The sequence below is a fragment of the Primulina eburnea genome, chromosome 7 (genome assembly GCF_022965805.1).
Source record: "Primulina eburnea isolate SZY01 chromosome 7, ASM2296580v1, whole genome shotgun sequence".
NCBI classification, from domain to species: Eukaryota; Viridiplantae; Streptophyta; class Magnoliopsida; order Lamiales; family Gesneriaceae; genus Primulina; species Primulina eburnea.
Window position 1 is genome coordinate 7,633,632 of NC_133107.1, and position 26,293 is coordinate 7,659,924.

Genomic DNA, 26,293 nt, shown 5'->3' on the forward strand with positions numbered 1-26,293 from the left:
CAAAAGTATTGCTTAATTATTGTAAATATGAGCATGATTGTCTCATCTCATAGATAAAATTCATAAAACTGTCTTAAAAAAAAACCTACTACATTAATAAATAAAAAAAAACCCAAGTATCATGCTAAGAAAAAAAATTAAAAATAGGAGAAACATTTTAATTTTTTAGCTAAGTGCTGATTAGGTTTGCTTTATCTCGGGTAGCGTTGACTAATCGTTAAAAAGTTGAGATCTTTTTTAAAAAAATATTCTACAAATATGTAAAATGAAAATTTAGCCTCGAGTTAGTTTTTAAAACTAGTCCGTAAATAATTTTAGTTCCAAATATTACATATATTTTTAAATATTTTTTTTTGTTTCACTTGTTTAATAATTGAATTTTCTTTTAATTTTTTTATATTAATTTATTATATTTTAAAATAAAAACTTTAATAAAATCATAATTTTTAGTATGAATTAGTTATTAGTATATACTTGTAGGGTGTTCTGTTTTAAAAAAGTAAATATCATTCCCATTTTGCAAAATGTGAATCTACGGCCTCAACAAAAGTTCTCGGATTAATTCTTTGCTGTCTTCAGTAATTTTTTTTTAAAATTAAATAATAATAATATAATAACTAATTAAATAAATTAATAAAAATGATAATGGTAATTTTCATTGAATAATAATGGTAAATATTATTTTATTAATTAGTTCTAATTATTATCAAAAAGTTTTAGTCGGGTCATCCCCTACGTTTTTAACTATCGGGTAGGCTCGTCGGAACGACAGGTGTGAATCTTGATCCATTGTCCGGCGTTCGCCTGAATTTTCCTAATTAAGATACCGATTTTATTTGGCACGTCATATATATTTATTTAAAATTTTAAAATATTTAAAGGGGAAGTTGGTGAAAAATCTCCAATTAAAACATTTCTTTGGGTTCACTCCTTATCCACAAAACTGTAGTAGTATGTCATACAAAATGTGGTACACTTCATGTGAAAATGTGGTGCTAAAAAAATACCCAGGGACTGAATACAAAAAAAAATCGACGGCTGAGAAACCCAGCTTGTAATGTATCCTACAAAATCTTAAAATGTCAAACAAATAATTAAATAACTATTTTGTGTTTTAATGAAACTTAAAGTTAATTTAAATCGTTAGTATCAATATACTAAATCATGCATCCATACTTTATAATTCAGTCACATAAAACGAAATATTTATGTTTGAATATGATATTGAAAGGAGACCCAGCCAGCTTGTAGCCCAATAATCTTATCACCTGTCGAATTAGTCGGTTTCTCGGGTTTGATCCCTCTCCCCATATGTTGTAATAAAAAAATATGATATCGAAAGTTCCTATATATTTTTGAAGAAAATATTTTTTGTTATTAATCTTCCTAACATCCAGTTTTGTTCATGCTATCTAGATGTATATTGTCTTTATACATTCTGAATATGATATGTGTGTTGGGTAGATAAATCATGATCAGTCATTCAAAAATGATATATGAATAAGTGACCATGATTCATCACTTAACACACATATCATGTGACAAATGAATGAAAATATTACCGATATAAATTCTTTTGCGCGACCCAATCTATATTTAAAAAGTAGAGTGAGTCTCATGTGAGACCGTCTCACGGATCATAATCTGTGAGACGGGTCAACCCTACTCATATTCACAACAAAAAGTAATACTCTTAGCATAAAAAGTGATACTTTTTCATGGGTGACCCAAATAAGAGATCCGTCTCACAAATAAGATCCGTGAGATCGTCTCACACAAGTTTTTGCCTAAAAAGTAAATTAATGATTTTGATAAAAAAAAAAGGATATTTTTTTATACATAAATAAAATATATCGATTATAAAATTGAGATGTTAAAACGATTTTACGAACATTTTGTTGTGATTATTAAAAATATAAATCTTCAAAAATTATTTCGCAAATGGAATCATTATAATTAGAAAAACTAATACATAACATCAGACGATTAACAGCAGCTCATCGGAGGAAGATCGGTGGCCTTTCCGCTACTCGCCGTCACCGGTTTCTTGAAAGCCATGCTCCCGAAGAAGAAAAACCCTAAAGCATGTCCAGCGATAGCCACGATAAAAACGCCGCCGTTGAACGACATGACGGCGAGCATAACAAGATAAGCCAGGCCAATCCTCACACAATACACGAGAGTCTGCAGCATCCCCGCCACGGCGCTGTGGCGAGAGGATTCGCGGATAATGTTGCAATGGGACAGCCACTCCACAAAAATGGCCAGCAAGAAGACCACAGCAAGTGCAAGGATGTACATACCAAGACGGTCGTAGCCCGGCCACCCGTCGAATAGAATCTCGGCGTTTCTTCCCCAGAAGAAGGTCATGTGCATCATCATGTGACGGTGACCCATCATCGGCATCGTGCTGTTGGAAGGCGCAGGCATCCCTTGCATATTTCCGCCTCCGTTAATCTCCGTTGTGCTGGTTTATATTTTATGGTAGATCAGGAGAAATGGTCGGAGGTGGCCTGTGAGTTTGTTGGGAATTGGGATCATTAAATTGGCGTGATCGTACATTGCAGTAAATTCTTGGGATTCGGGAAGTACTGAAGTACATTATACAAAATTCTAACAATCTTAAAATTAAAAAATATCTCCTCAAAAAAAAAAAAAAGTAAAAAAATACGCACAAATTGCGTATTTACAGATGTACTATTTGTGTTAGAGCCCAAATTGCCAGGGCAAAGGATGTGTTCCCCTCGATCGAGGAAATCTTAACGGAAAGTTCAGGTTCGAATTCATGAAATTTTTATAGTCAAATTATGAATTTCGATTTGTTTTAATTTAAATGATTAATTTTAAGTTTTAAGTTTCATAAAAAATAGCATTTTAATTATTATAATTTAGAAAAAATAGTAATTGGCACTTGATATAAATTGAGTAAATATTTTAAATAACTGTGAATTAGAATTATTATAAATAAAATTCACATATTAAAATACTAAACAAGTTGAAAAATTAAAATTTTGCAACTTGAGTAAACTTTTAGAGTTGTGAATATATTTATTTGTAATAAAATATTCGATAATTAAATTATCGATGTATTTTGATTGTTACAAAGCTTAATAAAAACATAATACCAGCTAAAAATCAAATAAAATATATCTAAAAAAATTAACACTAAAATAACAATATATATTACATAATTTTTCAATTAATTTAATCGATTTGATTTATTTTTATTCAAAAATTAAACCAAACCAATTTTTACGGTTTGTTCGATATTAGAACCAATCCAAACCGTGATTACATAAATGGTATCGGTAGAGGTTTGATTTGCTCCACAGCTTGATTTAGTTTGGTTAAATTTACGGAAACTGCTAAACAAAGTTATTTTCATAAGCAACGTTGATAAAATTGGAATAACTAACAGATAAAAAAATGATCACAAAATTAAAAAAAAAAAATATCATATACTGTGACAAATGCGACTTTAAATATCATTAATAAAACCATCTCTTTCAAGTCAATTGAATAAGCATATGGCGTACGACGTATTTTAAAGGGTGCATTTTGGCATTAATCAAAATGTTCTCGTGTCAAGTGTCAACTTTCATACTTCATTTTCACACATCATTGTTAGGAAAAAAAAAATATATATATATATATATATATATATATATATATATATATATATATATATATATATATATATATTATATATATATATATATATATATATAATTTTGCTATGGTTTCTACCAACCGAGTCAACTCTGTACTAATCAATGAGATTATACTCATCTATTAAATGTGATTAAATGTATTAAAATTATATATCTACCGAGTGAATATCACTTCATTGGTGACAAAAAAGTTGATACAGACGATAACAAAATATATAAATATATATGTATTAAAATTGTATATCTACCGAGTGAGTGTCACTTTATTGGTGACAAAAAAGTTGATCCAGACGATGAACAAAATATATATATATATATATATATATATATATATATATATATATATATATATATATATATATATATATATATATCAGCATTCTTGTATGGGAATTAGTTCGAGATTTCCTCCGAATACATCTGGAAGTTGAGTCTCATCGATATCTTGGAGTAAGGTTGATTGTAGATTTTTGTCCTCCACGAATATAATCTGAAAAATCATGCAAACATAATCAGAAATGCATATGCTCGTAGATCCAGAATTTAATTAATTTTAATAAAAAAATTTATGTATAAGACTAGTATGATCAATAATTATTCCTTTACAAAGCAAGATTTTCTAATATTGTTTTCATAAAATAATTATTTTTGTTTTGTGTTGACGAGGTATTTAAATAAATGTATTTCTAAATATAAAATTATATTAGTAAAAATAATTGATTGTGGGCCTAGATTTTGATTGCCGAGTTGGTTTGACTTGTAGTTTTATTGCATTGTTCCTGATTGTTTTGAAGTGCCGACCTTTGAATTTATTTAAACAAAACTAAAAAAATAATCAAATCTACAATATCAATTGTTTAACTGATTAAATAAAAAAAACATTATATGATATATTAATTTATAATTTGATATTTGATTAATAAAAAATTTCATCGTAAATAAAATCGCAAAGAAAATATTCTTTCAATGTTCATTTATAGAAATAAATTTGAACTTTCTGGGTTGGATATATGTTCTGTATTTGGTTCAGAAATTGCATTATTTTGATGCAAAATTCGCTCTTAAACAAAGCTCGAAAAAATGGGAGAGAAGAGAAATGTGACCTTTTTCTTGGTGTTTTTGTCAATAAATGGGTAAACCATCTTCCATGCTGTCATGAAGATGTAGGGCACATGAACTATAAACAACTTGCCTAGCCTCTCCGGATAGCAATCCTGTCACCAAATCAAAGCTATAAATATGTAACATACATTAATCATTTGGTGCGAAGGATAAAACCAGGTATATTTGTTTCATTCAACGTCTAGCTCGAGTACTATAGTAATAAAAAATAACCATGTTATCCACAAAGTTGTATTATTTGGCATTTTCTCTCTTCCCTCTTCTAGTCTTTTATAAGGAGATCACCAAAATTTTGATAAAGAAAGGAAACAAGTTGAGGGATTCAGATAACCATGAAGCAGAGCAAGGGAAAAAGAAGCTTTCTTTAGCCATAAATAAGTAGGATCGAATGGAATTGGTCAATTTTGTTTAGGCCAAAGTGTTCTTCTTTAATTTCGAGCTACGTGGGATCAAATAATTTCCACTTAGTAGAGACATACACACGAAACCTTCAACCTCTTCCTAAGAAGACGAACCTGTAAGATCGTTAGAGCTGCAAGATATCCTCGAATATCGCTGTTAACATAGCCCCATCCTTCCAAGTCTGCAATGGCAGTGAACTTTTCATGCCCACTCGGCATTCTGAGAAAAAGGATTCAAGAATCAATGGCTGCATAAGCAACAAGTTCAATTTTTGACACATAGAACTTATAAGGCCTGACGGGAACAGAACCAAGGGCGAACCGTCCTGTGAGGGCAAAACACATTGGACACGTTGGAAGTTTTCTAAAAATATTAGTTTCAACCTTCCCAAACATAACCCTCTGATCCAAGATACAGGGTCCAAAGCCAAATACAATCTTTTGAGGCATAAAACAAGGAGGACTTGAATCAAATTACCTAGAGCAGATTTTATCAAGAGTGTAGGTGACGAAACCTGCAAAACAGAAGCAACAAGCACATAGAGAAACTGAAACATTATAGCACTACTACTTCAGCACAATAGCTATACTAAGAATGCCTGTGATGTTACATACGCTTAAACTCATCGACGCTCGTGGGTTTATGTCGAGCAGCAAAGACGACCACGATTGGGCGTCCGGTCTTATCATATCCTTGCATGAATAGCTTATTATGGTCAAGATTTTCTGCAATTTCGGATGGAGATATGCAACCATTTGGAACAATATCCTTCTTCCATTTAAGATACTTGATGAACATGGCTGTCGCCTTTTCAACATCAAGATCTCGAGCTCGGAGAAATCTTCGGAGCATCAGGTCATCGATATCCTGCAATCAAACAGTTAGCAGCTAGTGATGTACAAGCCCTCTTCTTCACTGAAACAGCAGTCTTTTTACACCGAGATTACATGCTGTTGACCTCAAATCACAATTTCTACAATCATCAAATTTACTACACAACAGTAGAGTAGATTAGCCGGTTGATAAAAAGGGTTAGATCCAGCAATTTTGTCTGAGAGGAGACAAGTGGAAACGAGATTACAAACACAGATGTACATCAAAATTTGATTTCTCTTTGGCCCCTTCGCTCAGGTCTCACCCCTGGTGCAAATCTTGGCCGGCATATCAACTAGGAGGTCAACTTACACAACATTGCCAAGATCAACAAGATCAGATGGACAAAAGAGCACTAAATTCACAACCCATATAGATACTTTCCAATAAGCGTAGAAATGACAGAAAATATCAAATAAAGACAAAATCGGTGACTGAAAGTGAGAAAAAAGATAGAACCTTTGCAGTGGGATCCTGCGCTTCGACAAGGGTTCGCATGATCCGAATCTTGGTGGGCTCATCCTGCTCGGAGCTGCGGCAATCCTGCTCTTCTTCTGCTTCTTGTTCCTGAGCACTGGATGAAGTAATCTGAATGGACTGCCATTTCTGACGCAGATATGAAGCCATCCTTACCCAAGTTTTCTTCCAATGGAGGCCAATCTAGTCTAGAGATAACAAATCTTGAAAAACTCTTCACCTAACTATTTCTACTTTTTGGAATGATAACAGTAGGCTTTAGGGCCTAGATGGTGAACTATTGAAGCGGCGTCGTACGAGTTTTTGGTAGGTTATGTTTGATTCTCAGTTTTGATTACGTTCATTTTCGTTGGTTGGAAGTTGGACCATTATCACGTACTCCATTGTTTGAAGATTGCTCAAGCTTCACTATATACTTACCGAGGATTCTCCAATTTTATCTCTATATGAATATTTAATTCACTATGAAATCCATTAATTCAACTGTGGAATAATCAACATATTGCGTATAAATCAATGTCAATCGCACATATTTCTGTTATATGTATTTATCTTTTTGAAATATGTTTTTAATGCTGTGTTGAACTGATGTGACTAATTTGATCAAATTTGATATTTTATGAGCGTAATATAATATTAGTAATTTCAATAAAAAAATGTTTAAATTATCAAAAAATAAAATAAAAGACGAAAGCTTAAATTTGACGATATATCGAAATTACAAAAGATAAATATATAACATCAAAATGTAAATTTCTCATAAGAAAATTATATAATAATAATAATAATAATAATAAAGGAAAAATTAGCCCCAAAATCATAACCATTTTTAAAAATATTGTTAATGCCCAAATTTTGGAAATGGTTGATGCTTAATTGGGCATGTGTCTCAACCATGTCCTCTCATATTATGTACATGCCCCCTGTTGATTTTGATACTATTTTTTTAAAACCAGATATAACATTAACATTGCACGATGCGCGATACAATGAGCCACCGAATTTGCACTACGGCTAACATGTAATGATGAAATGAAATATCTCGTCGATAATAATATCATCATGCCCACGATTCTCCGTTGCAGAGTTCACTGCTGTGACGAAAAAGGAGGAATCCGAGAAAACTAAAACTTTATCAAACCTTGCATAGATCGTCAAAAGAATGTCATGATAAATAGGATTGAGTTCGGCAGTAAATATAGAACTTGGATGGAGAATACCTCTAGGCATAATTTGGTACACATGATAGGATAAACATGTGATATATAATATAATGATAAGTTAAGGATAAGTTAAGAGATATGATATTATATTTAATGTTTGGTATGATTTTAATAAGAGTGATTAAATTTATATATTAGATTGTAATGACAAAATTAACCTTATCATAATAAATTTTATAATTTCAAAGTTGTTGTTTGAGTTCATATTTTTTATCTGTTCAAGTGTCGATAGTACTTGCATGATTTATTTATTTTTACCTAATTTTATATATTATATAATATGATAATTGAGCCCTTGATTTTGTGAGTCAAGTCAAATATCAATTTTTAATGTTAATCGAGTGATACTAATAATTTTATAGATATTTATAAAAATTATTTATATAACTATCTCGAATTCATTTATATAATTATCATATTATATAATATATAAAAATAAATAAAATATTTATTTGATTTTAATTTATACCTACTAGCATAGATTTATAAAAATAATTTATAAATTGAGGGTAATTAGGTCATTTGTAGTGTATTTTATCATTTGACTAAAATTATCACACCTAATAGAAGGGATATTTTATCATTCTAAAAAATTATTTATCAATATCATGAGCTTTTTAAAAATGTACCAAACATGGGATAATGAGGATTATTTATCAATCCCTCCCTTATCCCATGTACCAAACTATGTCCTAGTCTACTCCACTATCAGATATCCAGAATTATCCTAAATCATTATGCATATACTAAAGTGATCATTCACCTCATCAAACTCCGCATCAACATCTAGCCTAACATGTCCAGGTGGAGGCTTGACCCATTTTTTGTCAAGAAAAAATTGAGTATCTTGTGACTGATTCAAGCTAGTAAGTCTAGCTTTTTGGAATTCTTCAAAATAAAGACCAACCCGATAAACATAATCGGTTGCCGAAGCTTGGACTGATCATGCTTCCATCTACAAATTTCTTTCCAGATTGCCCCAACACACATAGCAAAATACTCAAATTCATAAAGAAAAACCTCAAGTGAATATCAAAATCCATAAAATTCCACTCAAAACAATGACAAAAACTTGTGTGAAACGATCCCATGGGTCTTTTTTATGAGACGAGTCTCTTATTTGGATCATCTATGAAAGAATGAATATAGTTAATTTTATGTGGACAATGTTGGGTATCACATAAGATTAAAAGAAAAAACACTTCTACGATAAAAACAAAATTTTGACTCTTTCAAAGACCTAAGCCAATTTTAAAGATGAATTAGACCATTTTTTTCGAAATTCTTTCTACTAAAAAACTCTAGGAATTCATTTTTTTTCATATTAAATGCATTTATAATTGATTTTTATAAATTAAATATCCACTTCATTTTATGAATACTAAAGAGGAAATTTTTTTTCCCACTTTTAACCGTACTTTAGAAAAGATTTCCGATATGATTAAAATTATATAAAAAAAATAAAGATGGTAACTAATATTGAAATTCTTACATAAAAAATAAAATCACAAAAAATCACAAATAAAAATAAAATAATTTTTTTTAAGTTATCAATGAATAATATTAAAAATCGATATTTATAATAATTATATTTGTTATTATGTACTTAGATTTTGTATTAATATAATTGATCCCAAATCTTCCTCGAAGCTGAAAGGGTATAATTGGGGTTTTTTTTAAATATTATAAATTAATAAAATCATTTTAAAAATGTAGCAAATTGTAAAATTTGTAAAACTAGTACCATCGGGGACTTACTGTCCCGGATTCATTTTTTTTTTTAAAAAAAGAAAGGAAAAGAAAGTTGAGGCTCGGATTTTTAAAAAAATAAAAGAGAGATCGGCGCCGGTTTGTAAAACTCGTCGCTATTTGCGACGGTATAAAACAACCGTCGCTATTGACAACGGTTTCACCAAACACCGTTGTTAAAGTAAATCCGTGAATCACTGTCACGGATTCTAAGACCGTGTCATTGTGTGTTTTCTTCCTAGAAATGCGGATATTCTTTCTATCATCGTTCGAAAATAATTGTTCTTCATATTCATTCTCACAACATATTTTTTCATATGATTTATACGTGCAAAATCCATCTTTTCTACTTCGATCATATATTAATATTATTTGTTGATTTTATCGTCCATTTCATTTAAAGATATACGAATATGTAATGTTTAATTTCGTTGATAATATTATAATTATATATTAAGAAGTAATTTTTTGTGTAAATTTTTTTTATAATACTTATCATTTATTTCAGATATTAGCATCGTCCGTTGATATTATTACAAGTTCTGTATAATTACGTTTAAGAAAATAATGTAATTAAATTTTTTAATATTTTATTTGTATTATTTATATTTTAAAAAAAAAAAACCTATAATTGGCGGTTAACAAAATATATGGCCCAAATCTTCCCGCGAGGACTATTGCTTCATTAATCACCGCTCTCGATATGGCATCGACTTCCGCCGTAGGATCACTTTCCAACTATCTTCCGGCGAAATTCTCCGCCGTGATCTCGCTGCCACTGCCTCCGGAAACACTTCCTTCATCTTCACGCGTGCCCATCGTTTGTCGAAGCTCAGCGAAGCCATTAAGCTCTTCAGGTCAGGCATTCATGCCCTCCTCCTTTTCTGTAGTTCATCTGGTTGGTTATTATTTGATTTCCGGTGGTGATGGGTATTTTTATTAACATTCGTACTTGATTAAATGAAGAGGGAGATGTAAACTCGGAACACTGGACTGTAATAGATCGGAGACGGGTTGTGATGTCATCGATAGGATTCTTGTTGGCGTCTGTTTGCCGATATCATAGGATTGATGATGCTGCCTTTGCATCTGAATTTGCTGACAGTAATCTCCGATATCACCCCTTTTTCTTTCTCCTATTAATAGCACTGTTATAATTACTTGAGGCAGGAAAGTATTATATTAACCATCTCTAGTGTCAAAGTGAATGATAATCCATGTAGAAATAAATAGCTTGATATTATTTTTCACAAGGTCAGTTTGGTTTGTTACTTTGAAAAATTACTTTGGCTCATCTGCTTTTTTTAACTTATGCTATGGATACTAGTCATTTTAACATGATGCATATGTAGAATGCTGTTCAGTGAGTTCGCCTCATTTCACTTTTAGTTTGCATCTATTTTTCTTTACTCTGTTTTTCCCCTTGGGAAACATTGCATGATGCATCTGTTTGTGTTATATATTCAAGTGATCATTGTGTGGGATGAATGGAGAATTCGAGTGAGAGTATAGTGGGAGACTAAAAGAGAGCATATGCTCATCGAGATTAGCATGTCTTGTGCTTTCTTTTTAATCAAACCACAAAAGTCAACTTGGGAATCTGGTTTAATATCTATTGATTTGGTCTGTAATGCACAAAGTATTATCAATTTTAAAATTAAAGTGGAGAATACGCTGGATGATCTGTATATGGTATAATCTTGGTTCATCTTCAGGATGTTGTTCGAGATTATGATGTATATCTTATTCCCATGTAACACAGAATAGAGTATTGGTTCTTCGAATAATTATCTCATAATTATTTGCAGCCTAGTAGCTTTAAAGACTAATTGTTAGGCTCGCTGTTTGAGCATACAGTGCCAGCATTGCGGGGAAAGGATTATGGCAAGACAAAGATGCGGTATGCAGATTACACCGAAACAAATTCAGGTCTTCAGTATAAGGTCACAAGTCCGATAGCCTATTTTTGTACATCTCCACTTTAGAATTTCATATTTTTTGGATCTTGATATAAACATGCAAAAATTGCAGGACTTGCGATTAGGAAGTGGGCTCAGTCCAAAGTCAGGCGAAATAGTAGTGGTAAACCAGTTACTCTTCTCCATTGGGTCGAATAATTTGTTGAGCGTAGTTGTTTCAGAGCAGATATGGAAGTCTTAGAAGTTTGGTCTAATGCAGTTGTTTCTACGGACCTTTGTGAGTTAATCTTCTGAGACTAACTCTAAATGAACTAATAATTTTCTGGAGAAATACATTTTTAGATAGACACCTTCTTTAACAAGCGAAAAATGTCTTCAATCCAAAATCAAGTTGATTGATTTGTGTTTTAACTCTAAATTTCGTGGAATGGTTGGCTATCAAGAAGTTTTTTTATAAAAAAATATCATGGTGCTAGCTAGTGTATTTACTGTGGTGAGTTTTGATCTTGCTCGTTACCACAACAAAAGTGTGGAAGGTATCCTGTGTGGTAATTATAGTAAAGAAGTTGGCACTGAAGACATGTCGGAATGACCTACTGAAGAATTGTTTAGGTGCTAATGTAGAAAGCATATATAATGGAATGAGAAAACAATATGTGCTTCGGTACATAAAGTTAAGGCTACAATTATCGTAACTTGTGATTGCTTTAATATGCTTCAATTTTGTGAAATAGTATCATTATTCATGCTATTACATTCGAGTAAACCACGTAATTGCTTGATACAATGCAAGTTCCCCTACAAACAAAGTTTTCTGGTTCCTTGAATCCATGCCCTGTTTCTCTTGATATTTTTAATTGTTAGACTTTGATGTTCACATTCTAATCCACACTTTGTTTAACATAGAAAATGTGAGAGACCTGATTATATAAGTGCACTGCAGGTCGATTGGGACGGTTACACTATTGGATATTATGGCCGGATATTTGAGGCTCGCAACAAGACAAAGGGTGGCTCCTTTGTGGTAATGCTTGTTTCTCTTTAACCTATATACTGTACCTTCTACACCTTATTGATCTTTTGCTTTTCTTTTCTTTCCATGTTTTTGTATGCAGGGCGATGATAAAGATTTCTACAAATTCAGATTAGGAACTCGAGAGGTGGGGAACTCTATTAATGTAGTCGCGTTAGCTTTGCACTAGCATTGATGTGCATCTCTCTTTAGAGTCTGTTAGGTCACTATTGTTTTGTTGTCATCTCTAGGTCATACCTGCATTTGAGGAAGCTGTATCGAGCATGGCTCTTGGTGGTATCAGAAGGTAATATGTCTGCCGGTTTTCCCATATTACCCCATCCAAGTTAGATAACGGGGACGTGTAAATAATGGCATAGACTTTTCTGAATTAGAATTAATCATTTCAATTAAGAGAGAATGGATGGGAAGTAGTTGCTTGCAAATTTGTAAACTCTTGCTTGCAAAGACCTGCGAGCCAGGGATATGACACCCCTCAATAGCTCAAATTAAAAACAAAATCCAAATTATGCTTCTGCAATATTATCCAATGGTATGCTTAGTTTGATTCGTTGGAGATTAATTGGAAATCCACAGAATCTTAGATGCACATTATTAAAATTAATGGGACTCACAATGGCCGGTGCGTGAGAGTCGTAAACTGTAATTTCTATAGTGTAAGGTAGAGAAGCCATGCAGTAACATTTATTCTTTCTATAATATATCCACATTTTTGCAGGATCATAGTTCCCCCAGAACTAGGATATCCTGATAACGACTTCAACAAGCAAGGTCCCCGGCCAACAACGTTTTCGGTACTCTATACCCTTTTACTGTTAATACTTAATTTTCTTTCTACCCTTCACATGAAGTTGGTCTTTTTCATGATAGGGTCAAAGAGCACTGGATTTTGTGTTGAGGAATCAAGGATTGATAGATAAGACTCTCTTGTTTGATATCGAGCTCATAAAAATTGTATCAAATTGAACCTTGGATCAGCTAAAGATTTTGAGAGGTTTTGAATTTGTTCTTTTTCTTCTTTGAGCATACCAAGTGTTACAGAATCAAGTAAACTAAAGACATATTGTATAATTTTTGGATGGATGGATAGCTCACTCAATGCTTCTATGGATATATGTGTAATCATGTTTTTATGTAAAACTCGTAAAATGGACAAGCAAGCAGTGTCCAGAGACTGCATATCAGTGTCTTCCCAGTGGCCGTGTCCTATGTGAAATGAGTGCCTAAGATGGTCACTTAACTAGCTTCAACCCTCCACCCTTTCTTTTAGTACTGCAATCATAAATACTCAAACGAGCTCACTCATCCAAACAAATCTTTGACGGATTCGCTCGTGATACATACATAAACGCAGGAGCTAGATTCGCAACAATTGCATATTTTACTCGAATCGAAATGTGACTCTTCTATTTCAGATATCATCCAAGTTTTGTATATATATTTAAAAGGCCAAACAAACAAACAACCAAGCAACAAGACCTACTAATTTTGTGTATTATATAGAAGCTAATACATCTTCAAAAAATAAATATTACACCTCAAAATTGGACACCACAGAAATATCACAAACAATCTTCATGGCACTCTTACTATAAGTTATCCCAACTACAATTGAAAAGAAAAGAAATAAGATTCAATATCTTTGGAAAAAAAGTTCAAAAACCACAGCAATCAAGGGAAATAGGAATTAAAACAATTAGGGAAAAAATAAGGGAAATCTCTGTTACCTGTTTTGATCTTTGGCTCCATTAAGTCTGATCTTTTAAGCTTGCAACAACTGTTGATCAACTACATTACTCACCAAAATCATACATACATGAGATAACAAACCATAAATGTCTTCAAATATATCCTTACTACTATAATTCAGTTGATCCCTGGGAATTATCCTTTGAATGATCTCGTTCTTGATGATTATTGGAACGGTTGTAGTCTCCATTCTGAGCCATCTGTTGGTAAAACTGACTAAACCCTTGAAGATTTAAACCCCCCATATTCCCCTCCTGAGAGAGGCCTAGCTCTAGCCCTGGAGACTGATGAATCGAATTGATCGAACCTGGAAACTCAAATCCCTGAAACCCAACTTTGCTCACACAATTAGCACTTGGATTCCCCGAATTCGAGCTCAAAACATTCGGATTCTGAAAAATCCCAGATCCAAAACTACTTAAATAAGGCCAAACACCAAGAGATTTTCCCAAAAAATCTTCACTCAAAGACAAATTCCCCCTTATTCCAATCCCTGCCACGGTTTCACTCAATCTAGAATACAAAGCAGAGGAAACAGAGGTCCCCTGTTCAGAAACAGAGCACCCTGCACCTCCAATAGCAGAAGCCGGAACAGTTCCTGTCCCAGTCGCCGCAAAAATCGATGGCTCCGCTTGCTGCAACAGCCACTGAATAGTTTCCCCATCAGTTTTATGGCCTAATTCCCGAGTTAACTGAAATATCCTCGCCGCCGAAAGCGCCGGAATCCTTATTCTTCTCCCTCTTCCCTCGACTTTCTTGTGCCTGTCTTTGTTTGAAGTCCTCTTCGGGGCCAGTTGCTTCTTTCTTGCATCATCCTCTGGCTTTTCTTTCGAGGTACTAGGTAGCTGATCCTTTGAGGATTTGTGCTCCATCTCTATAATGTAGAAATGGGTCCTCTTGATTGATGAAGGGGACGCGTAAGTAAGTAAAAAAAAAAAGGAAAAAAAAAAAAAGAAAGTCTTGAGCTATACTTCCATTAAAAAAAGAACCAAAAAGAAATTTACCGTGGCAGAATTCTTGGAATATCATCTTTACCATGAACAGAGTTTTTCAATGATTTTTTTCTACGCGGCATGCTATTTTTTAAGGTTTATTTGTCTTAATCCGAAATCCCATTACAATTATTGAAATCTTGTGGTGTTTCTAACACGGAAAAATGAGGGATTAGAATCGACGACAAAATTATATTGCCTGATGGCAGTATCTTCTGTGGAGCAAAAGGGCCACTTTGTCAGACTCCTATGATCAGTTCAGCTGCGTTGTCATCGATCGAGATTTTTAGATTTTTACTGCATTTTAATAGGTAAATTCTATACTAAAAAAAAAAAGAAAATACACTGTTATTCTATATTATATCGAGAGAATTTTTCTCGATATATTGTTATTATTAGATAGTGATGAACATCATTTATCTTGATAGAAACTGTCTCAATTCAGTTGTTTTTTTTTGTATAGAGAAAGTCAAAGAACTTGTCTCGACGTATCGACGGTCATTAGATTGTGATAGAAACCACCGATTTTGTTGGGATCCATCTCAATCCAATGAGTTTTTTTTATACATGAAGAATTATCCGGATGAAATATAAAAGAAGTTGTTTTAAAACGAATCTTGTGTAATACTAATGGTACCAAATTTGAAAATTTTGCTAATTGGTTGTCTTGCTGCGGGCAGGTCGAGTGTCAAATTAGTTAACAAGAAGAGAGGCTTAAGCTTCAGCTTTAAGGAACAAGGATTCATCATCACTCAAACTAAGGAATCATAATTATTTCATAGAATAATTTATTTTGTGATAGGTACTTTGTATTTTTTTTTTGTTATCTTTTTCATTATTTTAATTTTCGACATATTTAATTGATATATTTTTGTGTTTTTTTGTTGTATGAAAAAGTTTTTGATCTTTGAATAAATTTGAGCTAAAAATGTTATTTTAATAATATTTGAAATTGACAAGATGGAATTTTGAAAAATGACGATAACAAAAGAAAACCTAGAACAAAGCGTGGTCGTATATTTGTGACTGTATATAGAGCTCGAAGTTGATGATAAAAATAGATTTCATCCTATCATGGTAAATGATTGTATTTATTTTTGTATTTTATTTTTTTATTCTATATTCTCTCTTGTCCCACCCATGAAAGACTACAATATCATTGGAATTACACAATCTTCAAGTATACAAAAAGCATGAGGTGCATGAATTTTCTCTCAATTTCTCAAAAATTCTAGTATTCATCTTTTCTTTGTTTTATATGAGATTGTAAACCAAGTTATGCTTGGCTAATTTTCAGATTCAATGGATATATATCTATTTCAATTTATCGTCGTGAAGTTTTTGTGTTTTAATTTAATATTTTTATTTATTCAAGTATTTGTTGATTTGTGATTTAATTCTATGAAAGTATGTCGAATAATCTGACAATTTAATTTGATGTATAATTTTCTATTGCTATCTATGAATTCAATGATCTGTATTTGTCGTGAACCATTGATACATGAGTAGCGATAGATTAGACGCGTTGTGATATCATAGCATATTTAATATAAATAAATCGATGAAACTGGATTTATCAATTGCATTATCTCGGTTGTTATATTTCAGGATTAATTGTTTTCACAAATCGAAAAAACTATTTTAATATATATGAAACGCTATTGTGCAATGTTGGTTACTGATAAAGTTGACTTGATGATGAGTGTAGTCAATTACATTAGAGAAACACAATTATTGGATATTTTGTAATTATAAGGTTAATTACTTGGAACTACATAAATAAATGATTTTTAGTCGATGAAAATTGATATAATTGAATAGTGTAACTACTTTGAATCATAAATTAATATTGAATTCCTCTTTTTATTATGCTCATTGATAAGCACGAATTATATAGCATTTTAGGGATCTTATTTTGTCGTATTCGTGCTTATCTGGCATTTTTATTCCGAGTTTCGCGTTTATTTTGTCTCATTATGGCTATTTGCAGGTTTGACCAAAAGAGGGTGAAAGCCAAAGAAATGAAGGAAAAGTCAAACTTCACAATGCCACGTCAGAAACACCCGGAAAAATAGGAAAAAGACACGAAGGCCACACACAGACCCAGAGACGGACCCCGTCTTTGGGTCCGTGTACATCAACCCCCAAAGAAGAGAAAATTCGAGACTACCCGGACCCATACACGGACCCCGTGTAAGGGTCCGTGCCTCAGGAGCAAAAAGAAGACAAAATCCAGAGTCTACACGGAACCCTAGACGGACCTCTACACGGGGTCCGTGTCCAACAGCCTGGAATGAAAGTTTGACCGAGTCTACACGGACCCCTCTCCGGATGCAGGCACGGGGTCCGTGTACATGTTATCAGATCGAGAATTTGGCAAAGATTTGCTCGTGATTTGGGCTGAAGAATAAAAGGGAAGAAAGACCAAAGAATAGGTTGTTGAATTTCTAAAGAAGACGGCCGGCTTGGAGAGAAAAAGAGGCGCAAGCTTTGAGACTCTAAAAGACGACGACGACTGGGAGAAACGAGAGGAAAAACATCGCACTTTACACGCAAGATCCGTGCACCGTCATTGAGCTTTTTCTTCTCTTTTATTTTCGTATTTTTAGACATAAATTCAAACATTAAATTTGACTTTAGTTTTGAATTTATGGAGTAGTTTCTTCTGTGATCGGGACCACGATAGGGACAAACGACTGATTTTTGTTTATTTATTGGATTGTTTGATTTATAAATTTGTTTTATGTTATTGATTAATGTTTGCGTGAATTTCATGCTTTTGATCTGGCCAATTATTTGCATGTTTGTCGTTCGATCTTGACTCGAAAGAGAATAGATTGAAATTAGCTTCAAAAATATTAATCAACACACGGTTAAACCGACTAGAAATAGTATTCGGTTTCAGTGTGCGATTTTAGGCGACAACTGTAATTCCATTGTTGATAAATGCGTTTTTGTTTAATTAAATTCAATTAGAAATAATTGAGCTGTTAAATGAAAATAGAATTATAAACTCTAGAAATAGATTTATAATTAAATCAGAGAATTGCATCGTGACATTGAAATAATCTATAGTTAAATAATTCACGTGCATGATATTAATCAAGGTTTGTCACCGTCGTGTGTTTCCGGTCATTTTATTTAAATTTGAAAATCCCCAAGTTCCAAGCTTCTCTGATATTTGATTTAGTCATTAAATTCGCATAAATTAGTTTAAAATTTATTTAGTTGAAATAATAATCAAATCGCTCGTTATTGTTTACCTAGATTAAATAAAATAATTGAATCTTAGTAATTAAATAATAGTCTCTGTGGGATCGATACTTGGACTGTTAGTTCATTTACTATAACTTGACCTAGTCCGCTTGCTAGAATTAATCCCAACCGAATTCTTCGGTCACTCACCTTGGCTGTTTAATTTTAGTTTATATTTATTATTTCATCTTGTTCGCCAATTTTAGTCTTAGTATTTTATTTAGTTCTTATCCAAAAATCTCTCTTTTTTTAATTGTTTCTCTTAGAATGAAATAAATCTTCTATTCTTTTGGATTCTATCATGCTCACTATTGCACTCATTTTGTTTTGAGAATAGTAATTTAAGTTTGATGGTTCACCGAGACACATCATTTTGTTACAAACTAGTTTTTGTCCAATTTAAATGTAGAAACAATCATGGTGAAAAAAATGATATTTTTTTCAATAAGAGCTTTTTGAAATAACTTTTTTCTTTGAAAAAAAATCTAATTATGTATTTAAATGTAAATATGTTTGATGACTTATAACTCAGATGCTATCATGACTTCAAGTTTATGATGAAATTTCGAATTTGATATTCAATTCTAACAAATTTCTCTCAGCTCAAAAACCAAACGATACAAATGTGAGGAAAAAATATTAAAACATAACTTTAAATTTTGAAAGTAGTAGCTTTTTGGCTTCTAGCTTTTCAATTTATTTGAAAAATAGTAATTATCAATCTTTGAAAATCGAATCCAATATAGAGGAGGATATGACTTAAAACATTCTTTCACGTAATACATCGACCACTTGAATTCTGGCATTTTTCCCTATACAAATGAATCATGCCTTTGTTTAACTTTCCGAATCGATTTCGATATTCGCTTGAATGTATATATTTCGAATTAGACACGAGCTAAACTTTTTTTCTTATAATTTGAGAGTCATTTGGGACTTTAAAATATATATCCATGTCGACATTTTAAATATGAGTATGTCTCTTATCAGACGGTCTGACGAATTTTTATCTGTCAGACAAATCAATCCTACCGATATTCAAAAAAAAAAATTAGCATAAAAAGTAATATTTTTCATGGATGATTCAAATAAGAGATCTGTCTCACAAAATACGACCATTGAGACCGTCTCACACAAATTTTTGCCAAAAATTATATATTTAAATCAATCAATGTCACGAACTGTATTCAAATACTTATTTAAAGAGCTCCGTAGCTAAACTCGAACCTAAAAAATTGAATTCAAATTCAAATTTTAATTGATGCACTCGAAAAATTTCAAAATATGACTCTAAATGTAAAAATATAAATATTATTCAGTTCGATCGGTTCTTTTACGTCCACAAATTTGAAAGTAGCACGCCACGAGTCAATTCCAATTTACTACTAATGTTAATATGATAACCATTGGTGTTTGAGTAGAAGTGGCAATCTATGTTTTAATTGCAAGTACTTTTTTTAATAAAAATTTAAAAAAATTAATTTCATTTAATAATACATAAAAAATTATATTCTTTTATTCTGATATAAATTATAATATTTAGAATTAAAAATGATAAAGAAATAGTAGGTGGGACTGATGATCGAATTTTGGTGCGTTGTGTATTATGTTGGCCAGCTTCGAGACATATGGGACACCCCTTTTTAATCAAAGCTGTTGACATATGATACCATTGTAATAATCACTTTAATTCAAAGTTATTTATTTTATATTCAATAAAAAAAATTATTTTATTTTATTTATTTATTATATAATACATGTATATTTTTTAAAAAAAAATAGAATATTCCAAAAAGGCATGAAACTCAAAATCAATTTGAAAATTCCGCATGCAACCAACCTATATTTATTGACTTTTCCTTTCTGCCTCCAAGAATTTAGGTAACGACAACATTGTGTTCATATTTAATTTTTTTAAAAATGAAATTATTTGGAAAAGTAAAACCAATGAAATATACAACTTTCAATTCAAGCTAAACTTATATGTAGTTTTCAAACTGTTTAAAGAGAGTTCAATAAATAATAAAATAAAAGAATAGATTTTTAGAATATGTGGAGAATTTTTTTCGGGTCTCAGAGCTCGAAAAACAAACAAAACTTCTGGGTTAAGCTTGAGCTCGACTTCGAGTTATCACACTTGTCTATCTTATCGATGATGTGGTGCAAATTTGAACTCAAAACACTAAACCCTCATAAATCATTATCGTTGTCCACACTTTTTTTTTTTTTTTTTATCTCAGTTATATTGTAGAAACGAAAGCTTGTCGCTTAATGGTAATAGTTATCGGTGATTATGCATTTCAAATCTTTTAAACTGTTCCACAGGCCAAACATTATTTTCGATTGATCTAACAAACAAGAACAATTATTGCATCCCAAAAATTTCTCTCCTAATAATTGTACTTCTTGCAATAAATGAAAATCGAATACATTAATTTCTGTACCATCAGGGGCGTAGCCAAGATTTTAAAATAGGACGGGCTAGACATTGAAAATGTAAATATTATTTAATGTATTTTTTAATAGTTTTTTTGCTATATTTTGTATAATACGAACTTGATAAATATTAAAAATCATCTTAAGAACATGATAAATATCATTTATAATAATGAACTTTTAAAATAATTAAATTATATGAGTACGTGGAAATAGCGTAGTATTTGATTAAGAGTGTGCAGTGTATGGTGAAAAAAGAATGTAAAATCAACCTCATATCTAGTCCAACACTTGGAAAATCAGCGGCAACTAAGTCTTGTTTTCCCATTAAATTTGAGCTAAACGAGTCTAACTAAATTCTCTATAGACTCGAGACAAAACAAGCCTACCCCATACACATATGTTTGACTTGCGAGTATGATTCAGTTGGCAATAATCAAAGCGATTAATTACGTCATTTGAATGAACAATTTTCAAAATTTTAATTTAATTAAAATTTAAAAAAATATATTAAATCATCATGTATAATTTAAAAATATTCAAATTAATACATCCCTAAAAGATTTGAAATTATTATATTAAACTAAAAAATAATAATAGATTATTTCTGTAGAATAGTGAAAAAAAAGTTGAGATACAGATATATTTTTAGGAAACAATATTAGAGGACGGAAATATTTTTGGAAGATAGTAATTTTACATGATTTGCTATAAAAAGGGGAAACTTACTTCTCAAAAATTAATATCAAATACACATTTTCATCTCCCAAAATCATTTTTTGGAAAATTTCATAATCAATGGTGAATATGTAATGAGTAGGTCTCTTGGGAGACGGTCTCACGAATCTTTATCTGTGAGACGGGTCTATCCACCGATATTCACAATAAAAAGTAATACTCTTAGCATAAAAAATAATATTTTTTTATGGATGGCCCAAATAAGAGATCTGTCTAACAAAATACGACCTGGAAGACTGTCTAACACAAGTTTTTGTCAAATGTAATTTATCAATGCGTCAACGTCGAGGTGATCATATCAGAAAGTGATAGTTTTATTTAGAAGCAAAATAATAGTCTTCTACAAAATTTGATTAATTCAGTTGAAATTTTCGACTTAAATCATAATTTATTCTGATAAAATAAGTGCAATCCGCAGCTTTGAAGACTACTTAACTCATAGTTGAGGCCCAGTCCAGCTTTATTTGGGTTGAATACTTTTTTCTTGAAAAAAAAATGACATTTTTATTTTGCCTACTAATGTAAGTATTGGAAGGACAAATTTGTCACTAGTCCACTAGGCTTAAAATAGGCTGGTGTTTTAATGTTATTTATATAATAATAATTGGCATTTTATATGTGAAATATAAATTATTGTGATATCCTAAAAATAATTGCTTGATACTGGTTTTGAGGCCCATTAAATTTCGAAATTTAATCGACTGTTAAAAAATTGATATTTACTTTGAAAATTGAAATCAGTATTTAGAGAAAATATTTTAAAATATGATCAAAAACCAATTTCGAGTAAATGAGAAATTAATTATTGAAATTAGTAATTAAAAGTCCATTAATGTTGTGTATGAGAGGAGAAGAAACTTGTCTTATCTTGGAAAACCAATCGAATGAAACCTTCTTCGTATACGATTATGTAATGTAATTGTTTACTTATGTTTAAGTCAAGTCATGCCAATGTCAACAGACGGCGATGGAGGTGCAGTCCGGACCTGAGTCTGCGCGAACGCAAAGGATGCATTGGTGGTGAAAAGTATTTCCTTATACGACTCGAAAATGGTAGTTTGATGACATGGTTGTGATATAGTCAAAGTATACATGGAAGTGATTGTGTGATGTTGCGAGTGATTGTGCGAGTGACACAGCAGTAGTTACGAGCTGATGGGTCATGAACTGAAGGGTAAGGATGGAAGGGTGAGATGATTCAAGAATTGGTGCGACCAGAACCATCGGATGATGCTCAGATGGGCTGAATTGATCTTGATCAAGGAGATTAATTTTGGACCATTAGATTAAGACTCATGGTTGAGATCCACTAGATCTAAGCAGACGTCCAAAGGTTGTAATCATCTTGAAAAGATACGATCTAGAACGTCCAATTCAAATTGACATATTAGGTTGATTATGATAAAAAAAGATGTGATCCAATGGTTGTGACTCACCAAATGAGATGTAATCTACACCATGAGATTTAGATCCAACGAATCAGATTCATTCACATCCAAGATACACAATTAATAGCAAAAAAAAAAAAAACCCTTACGACTTTTGAAAATATATAAATAGACTCTTACCTCATAGTGGAATAAGGTTACACTATCAGACACTCGAAAATACACCTACATTTTCAACCGATTCATGTTGTTCAATATAATCAAAACATTGCGAATACAAAGTGTTACAAGTTCTTGGTATGTTCCTTATTCTTTTAGGAGTTTTGTTGAAATTTGGACAATTACGATATAAAGGGATCTTGTTGTATTTTTATCTATTATGTTCAAATATATTTTTTATCTATATTTAGTTTAAAATATTGATTGGAACTTTTGGCCTTTAAAAGTACGTCATTTTAGTTTCCCCCCATACGTTTCTAACATTAATCAAATGACAACCAAACTAACTTCTTTACAAGACCCATAGTATGTTGGCTCATCGAAGGATATTAGTCACATCATTCCTACTTTTTATCTATTTTTTTGGAAAAAAAGATATCGATACGTCAAGAAATCCTTGGTGATATTGTATTACGAGGAGAAATGACATCTAACATAATAATTTCACAAATATATATATATATATATATATAGAGGATCCACGATATAAATCTTGGACTCCGCATAGAGTGTTCGACACCTGCGTGTTTGATCGCCTATTAGTACTTAATTTTTAATCTAATAAGAGACAAGACCATAAAATGGTTATAATCCAACTGCTTAGAGGTCATATCATATCATAAATTTCGGAATTCCTATCAAAATAATATTCCGAATCATGACAATACCTGAAACTATACTTTTGTAAATTCACAAAGAAGGCATATTCAATCGACTTAAAACATATACTTATGTCGAAAACAATAAACTCACGTATAATTTTTTCTTAATAACGTGTAGGGCAAAGGGGTGTTGCTCGAAAATATTCTTCTTCTTGCTCAAAAATATTCTTCCTTTTGTTCGAATTTATGGTCTCCTCCTGAGAAAGTTTTGTTAGAGAAAATGTGAATAAAATGGAAATGTGAATGGAAATGTGGTTGTCCCACATTGGTAGCTTAGAGAAAGGTTTTCCTCCTTGTAAGTTCTAGTGTGGACTAAGGGTTTGGGCCCCAAGGGGTACCAAAGCTTTTAGAAGGGGTGAGACGCTACTAAGCTAGGTCTCGGTGAATTAAAAACACACGCGCGCGCCCGCTCGGCTTTGACCAATCTTAATTTTTTTTTGGACCAAAATTATTTGAAACAATAAAATTGGTTGGTAATGGTGTTCGAATTTTCGTCCGAGTGCAGTAGTTGGCGCGCCCCAGCGCGTGTTCTTGCGCCGATGCGCGCATTCGAGTGCACGGACAGAAGCCATCGCATGACTGCGCATGAAGTCGCGCGTACGCGCGCGCCACACTGGCCTTCAGTGTACGCAGAACAGAACCATGCACGCGGCCGCACGTAATGTCGCGCGGGTGCGCGCGCGCCTCTGATTCTGGATGCGCGAAACACCATACACGTCCAAATTCAAAACGTTGCATACATGAGTGGGTATTCATTCATCCATAGAGTGTGTCCCTACTCCAGTGGTTGCATTCTTTCACCGAAACAACACATCTAGTTTACCAAGGTTGCACCTTTGTACGAAAGGTCGTGTCCATTCGAGACAAGCCTTGGTGCTCTATAAATATCCCTTACCTGCATTCTCTTGCGCATATCTTTTCGACTTTGGCATTGCATATTGCTGCAAATTTTCGTTTCAATCACTTGAAAGCATTCTGCACAAGTTGTTCGTTGATAATCAAGAGATCGTTGTGCTACCTCTTTTGATACTAGTCGTTGTATCTTAGGGACGATTGCCGTTAACGTAAAGCACTTGTATACGGGCAATATTGTCTTGCGGATAAAGGATTTATCCTTGCCTCGACTAAAAGAATCGTTGTCGTTTCAGAATTTCGAGAAAGACACAAGGTACCAAACAAAAAGTTTCTGCAACGTCTCGCCTACCGTCCTCCTTTAACCTTGTTCGAAATTCTAGAGTCAATTTGAAAAAAAATCTTGATCCAGATAAAAAATTTAGAAATTAATGTGAACGAATTTTCGGAACTTCTAATCTAAATTTTATGGAAATCTCAAACTGATATCGTGGGGAAAAAAGGAGAAATATTTTGGCTGCTGCATGTACACGTTTATTTTTAGATTTGTTTTTTTATTTTTATTAATTAAATCATAGCAAATTAAACAAGAAAGCCTGCCTGCCTGAAAGTTGGGCAGGACTCGTGTACATTAATCGAGGGCATGTGAACAACTGCACACAAATCAAAGTCGGTAGCAGCATGGAAACACAGAAGACAATTAATTAGGTCGATGGGGAACGAAATTTGAAAGGTCAAATAAATTAATTTAAGATATAATCTTTTCAAAATTCACACATTAAATAATTTAAAAAACATTTTATTTAATATTTAATATTTTTTTAGAAGGATGACTAGATTTAATCATTTGATTCCAAGTGGTAATAATTTTATTCATTAGTTATCTTACTGAATATCAATTTTATCACAATTTTATTCGTTTTCAATTATAATTTATTAATGAAACGAGTAAGAGCATTGTATATAAAATTATTATAAATTTCCAAAATTGGGATTTTGGTATAAAAAATTATTTATAATGAATATTATATTATAAATAATAATTATGACGAATTTTAACGTGAGAAAATATATATATCTTGATCGGGTGTTAGGTAATATTTTATTCCCAAAACATATCAGCCAAGGGAACGGATTCCCAACACTATTCGAAATGGATTACTTGCTTATACATTGCTAATTCTTTGTAAGATTAAGTACTTAATTAAGCTACCAAGATCGACAATGTTTTTGTGTGTGCTAGTGTTGTAGAATATATTAGGAGTTTCAACGTAGATAGCGAACGAGTTCTAACTGAAGTGATTTTTTTCAAGTTGTTATAACATCTAAAGTTCTTTAATAAATTCATTTCTTGAATGAAAGAAAGATACAAAGATATTATCTTCGAACTTTTAATCATTATGTGAGATGATTAAATATTATAATATTAAGTATTATATTTGCTTTTTGTCTTCAAAACAAGTTAATTTTTCGTCAAAAAAATACTATATTTTTCCCCAGAATACATTTCTCCACGATATCAATTTTTTTTAC

At 32.0% G+C, this 26,293-nt stretch overlaps 4 protein-coding genes across 5 annotated transcripts; 1 reads left to right on the top strand and 3 right to left on the bottom strand.

Annotated features, from left to right (window-relative positions):
* Window positions 1–1,982: 1,982 nt before the first annotated feature.
* On the bottom strand, window positions 1,983–2,532 carry LOC140836090 (copper transporter 6-like). Its single transcript, XM_073201502.1, has one exon. The coding sequence runs from the start codon at window positions 2,437–2,439 to the stop codon at window positions 1,987–1,989; it is 453 nt and encodes a 150-aa protein (XP_073057603.1). The 5' UTR covers window positions 2,440–2,532; the 3' UTR covers window positions 1,983–1,986.
* A 1,460-nt stretch (window positions 2,533–3,992) lies between these two features.
* LOC140837081 (uncharacterized) lies at window positions 3,993–6,988 on the bottom strand. Its single transcript, XM_073203083.1, has 6 exons — window positions 6,528–6,988; window positions 5,810–6,062; window positions 5,673–5,709; window positions 5,309–5,414; window positions 4,775–4,885; window positions 3,993–4,161 (listed from the first exon to the last, which is right to left on the bottom strand). The coding sequence occupies exons 1-6, from the start codon at window positions 6,693–6,695 to the stop codon at window positions 4,045–4,047; spliced, it is 792 nt and encodes a 263-aa protein (XP_073059184.1). The 5' UTR covers window positions 6,696–6,988; the 3' UTR covers window positions 3,993–4,044.
* A 3,165-nt stretch (window positions 6,989–10,153) lies between these two features.
* LOC140837082 (peptidyl-prolyl cis-trans isomerase FKBP19, chloroplastic-like) lies at window positions 10,154–13,650 on the top strand. The gene is made up of 9 exons (XM_073203084.1): window positions 10,154–10,374; window positions 10,484–10,621; window positions 11,375–11,460; window positions 11,549–11,599; window positions 12,380–12,460; window positions 12,552–12,596; window positions 12,700–12,755; window positions 13,188–13,263; window positions 13,340–13,650. Exons 1-9 carry the CDS (start codon window positions 10,221–10,223, stop codon window positions 13,433–13,435), a joined length of 783 nt encoding a protein of 260 aa, XP_073059185.1. The 5' UTR covers window positions 10,154–10,220; the 3' UTR covers window positions 13,436–13,650.
* Window positions 13,651–13,885: 235 nt separating this feature from the next.
* Window positions 13,886–15,143, bottom strand: LOC140837083 (transcription factor TCP20-like). 2 transcript variants are annotated; one of them, XM_073203087.1, is made up of 3 exons: window positions 14,327–15,143; window positions 14,197–14,246; window positions 13,886–14,074 (listed from the first exon to the last, which is right to left on the bottom strand). In XM_073203087.1, exon 1 carries the CDS (start codon window positions 15,088–15,090, stop codon window positions 14,329–14,331), a length of 762 nt encoding a protein of 253 aa, XP_073059188.1. In that variant the 5' UTR covers window positions 15,091–15,143; the 3' UTR covers window positions 13,886–14,074; window positions 14,197–14,246; window positions 14,327–14,328. The 2 variants fall into 2 exon arrangements, with proteins under 2 accessions (XP_073059188.1, XP_073059187.1); XM_073203086.1 differs by having other exon boundaries at window positions 14,197–15,142.
* Between the last annotated feature and the right edge of the window lie 11,150 nt (window positions 15,144–26,293).

What these genes read in the sequence shown, in the direction of transcription:
- LOC140836090 (XM_073201502.1), bottom strand. Translation starts at nt 2,439, where the DNA reads ATGCAAGGGATGCCTGCGCCTTCCAACAGCACGATGCCGATGATGGGT.
- LOC140837081 (XM_073203083.1), bottom strand. Translation starts at nt 6,695, where the DNA reads ATGGCTTCATATCTGCGTCAGAAATGGCAGTCCATTCAGATTACTTCA. An exon ending in CTTGATAAAATCTGCTCTAG is followed by an intron (nt 5,415 to 5,672) that starts GTAATTTGATTC and finishes CCTTTTTCTCAG; the next exon opens with AATGCCGAGTGGGCATGAAA. An exon ending in ACAAAAACACCAAGAAAAAG is followed by an intron (nt 4,162 to 4,774) that starts GTCACATTTCTC and finishes ATGATTTTTCAG; the next exon opens with ATTATATTCGTGGAGGACAA.
- LOC140837082 (XM_073203084.1), top strand. Translation starts at nt 10,221, where the DNA reads ATGGCATCGACTTCCGCCGTAGGATCACTTTCCAACTATCTTCCGGCG. An exon ending in AGTCAGGCGAAATAGTAGTG is followed by an intron (nt 11,600 to 12,379) that starts GTAAACCAGTTA and finishes AGTGCACTGCAG; the next exon opens with GTCGATTGGGACGGTTACAC. An exon ending in TCAGATTAGGAACTCGAGAG is followed by an intron (nt 12,597 to 12,699) that starts GTGGGGAACTCT and finishes TGTCATCTCTAG; the next exon opens with GTCATACCTGCATTTGAGGA.
- LOC140837083 (XM_073203087.1), bottom strand. Translation starts at nt 15,090, where the DNA reads ATGGAGCACAAATCCTCAAAGGATCAGCTACCTAGTACCTCGAAAGAA.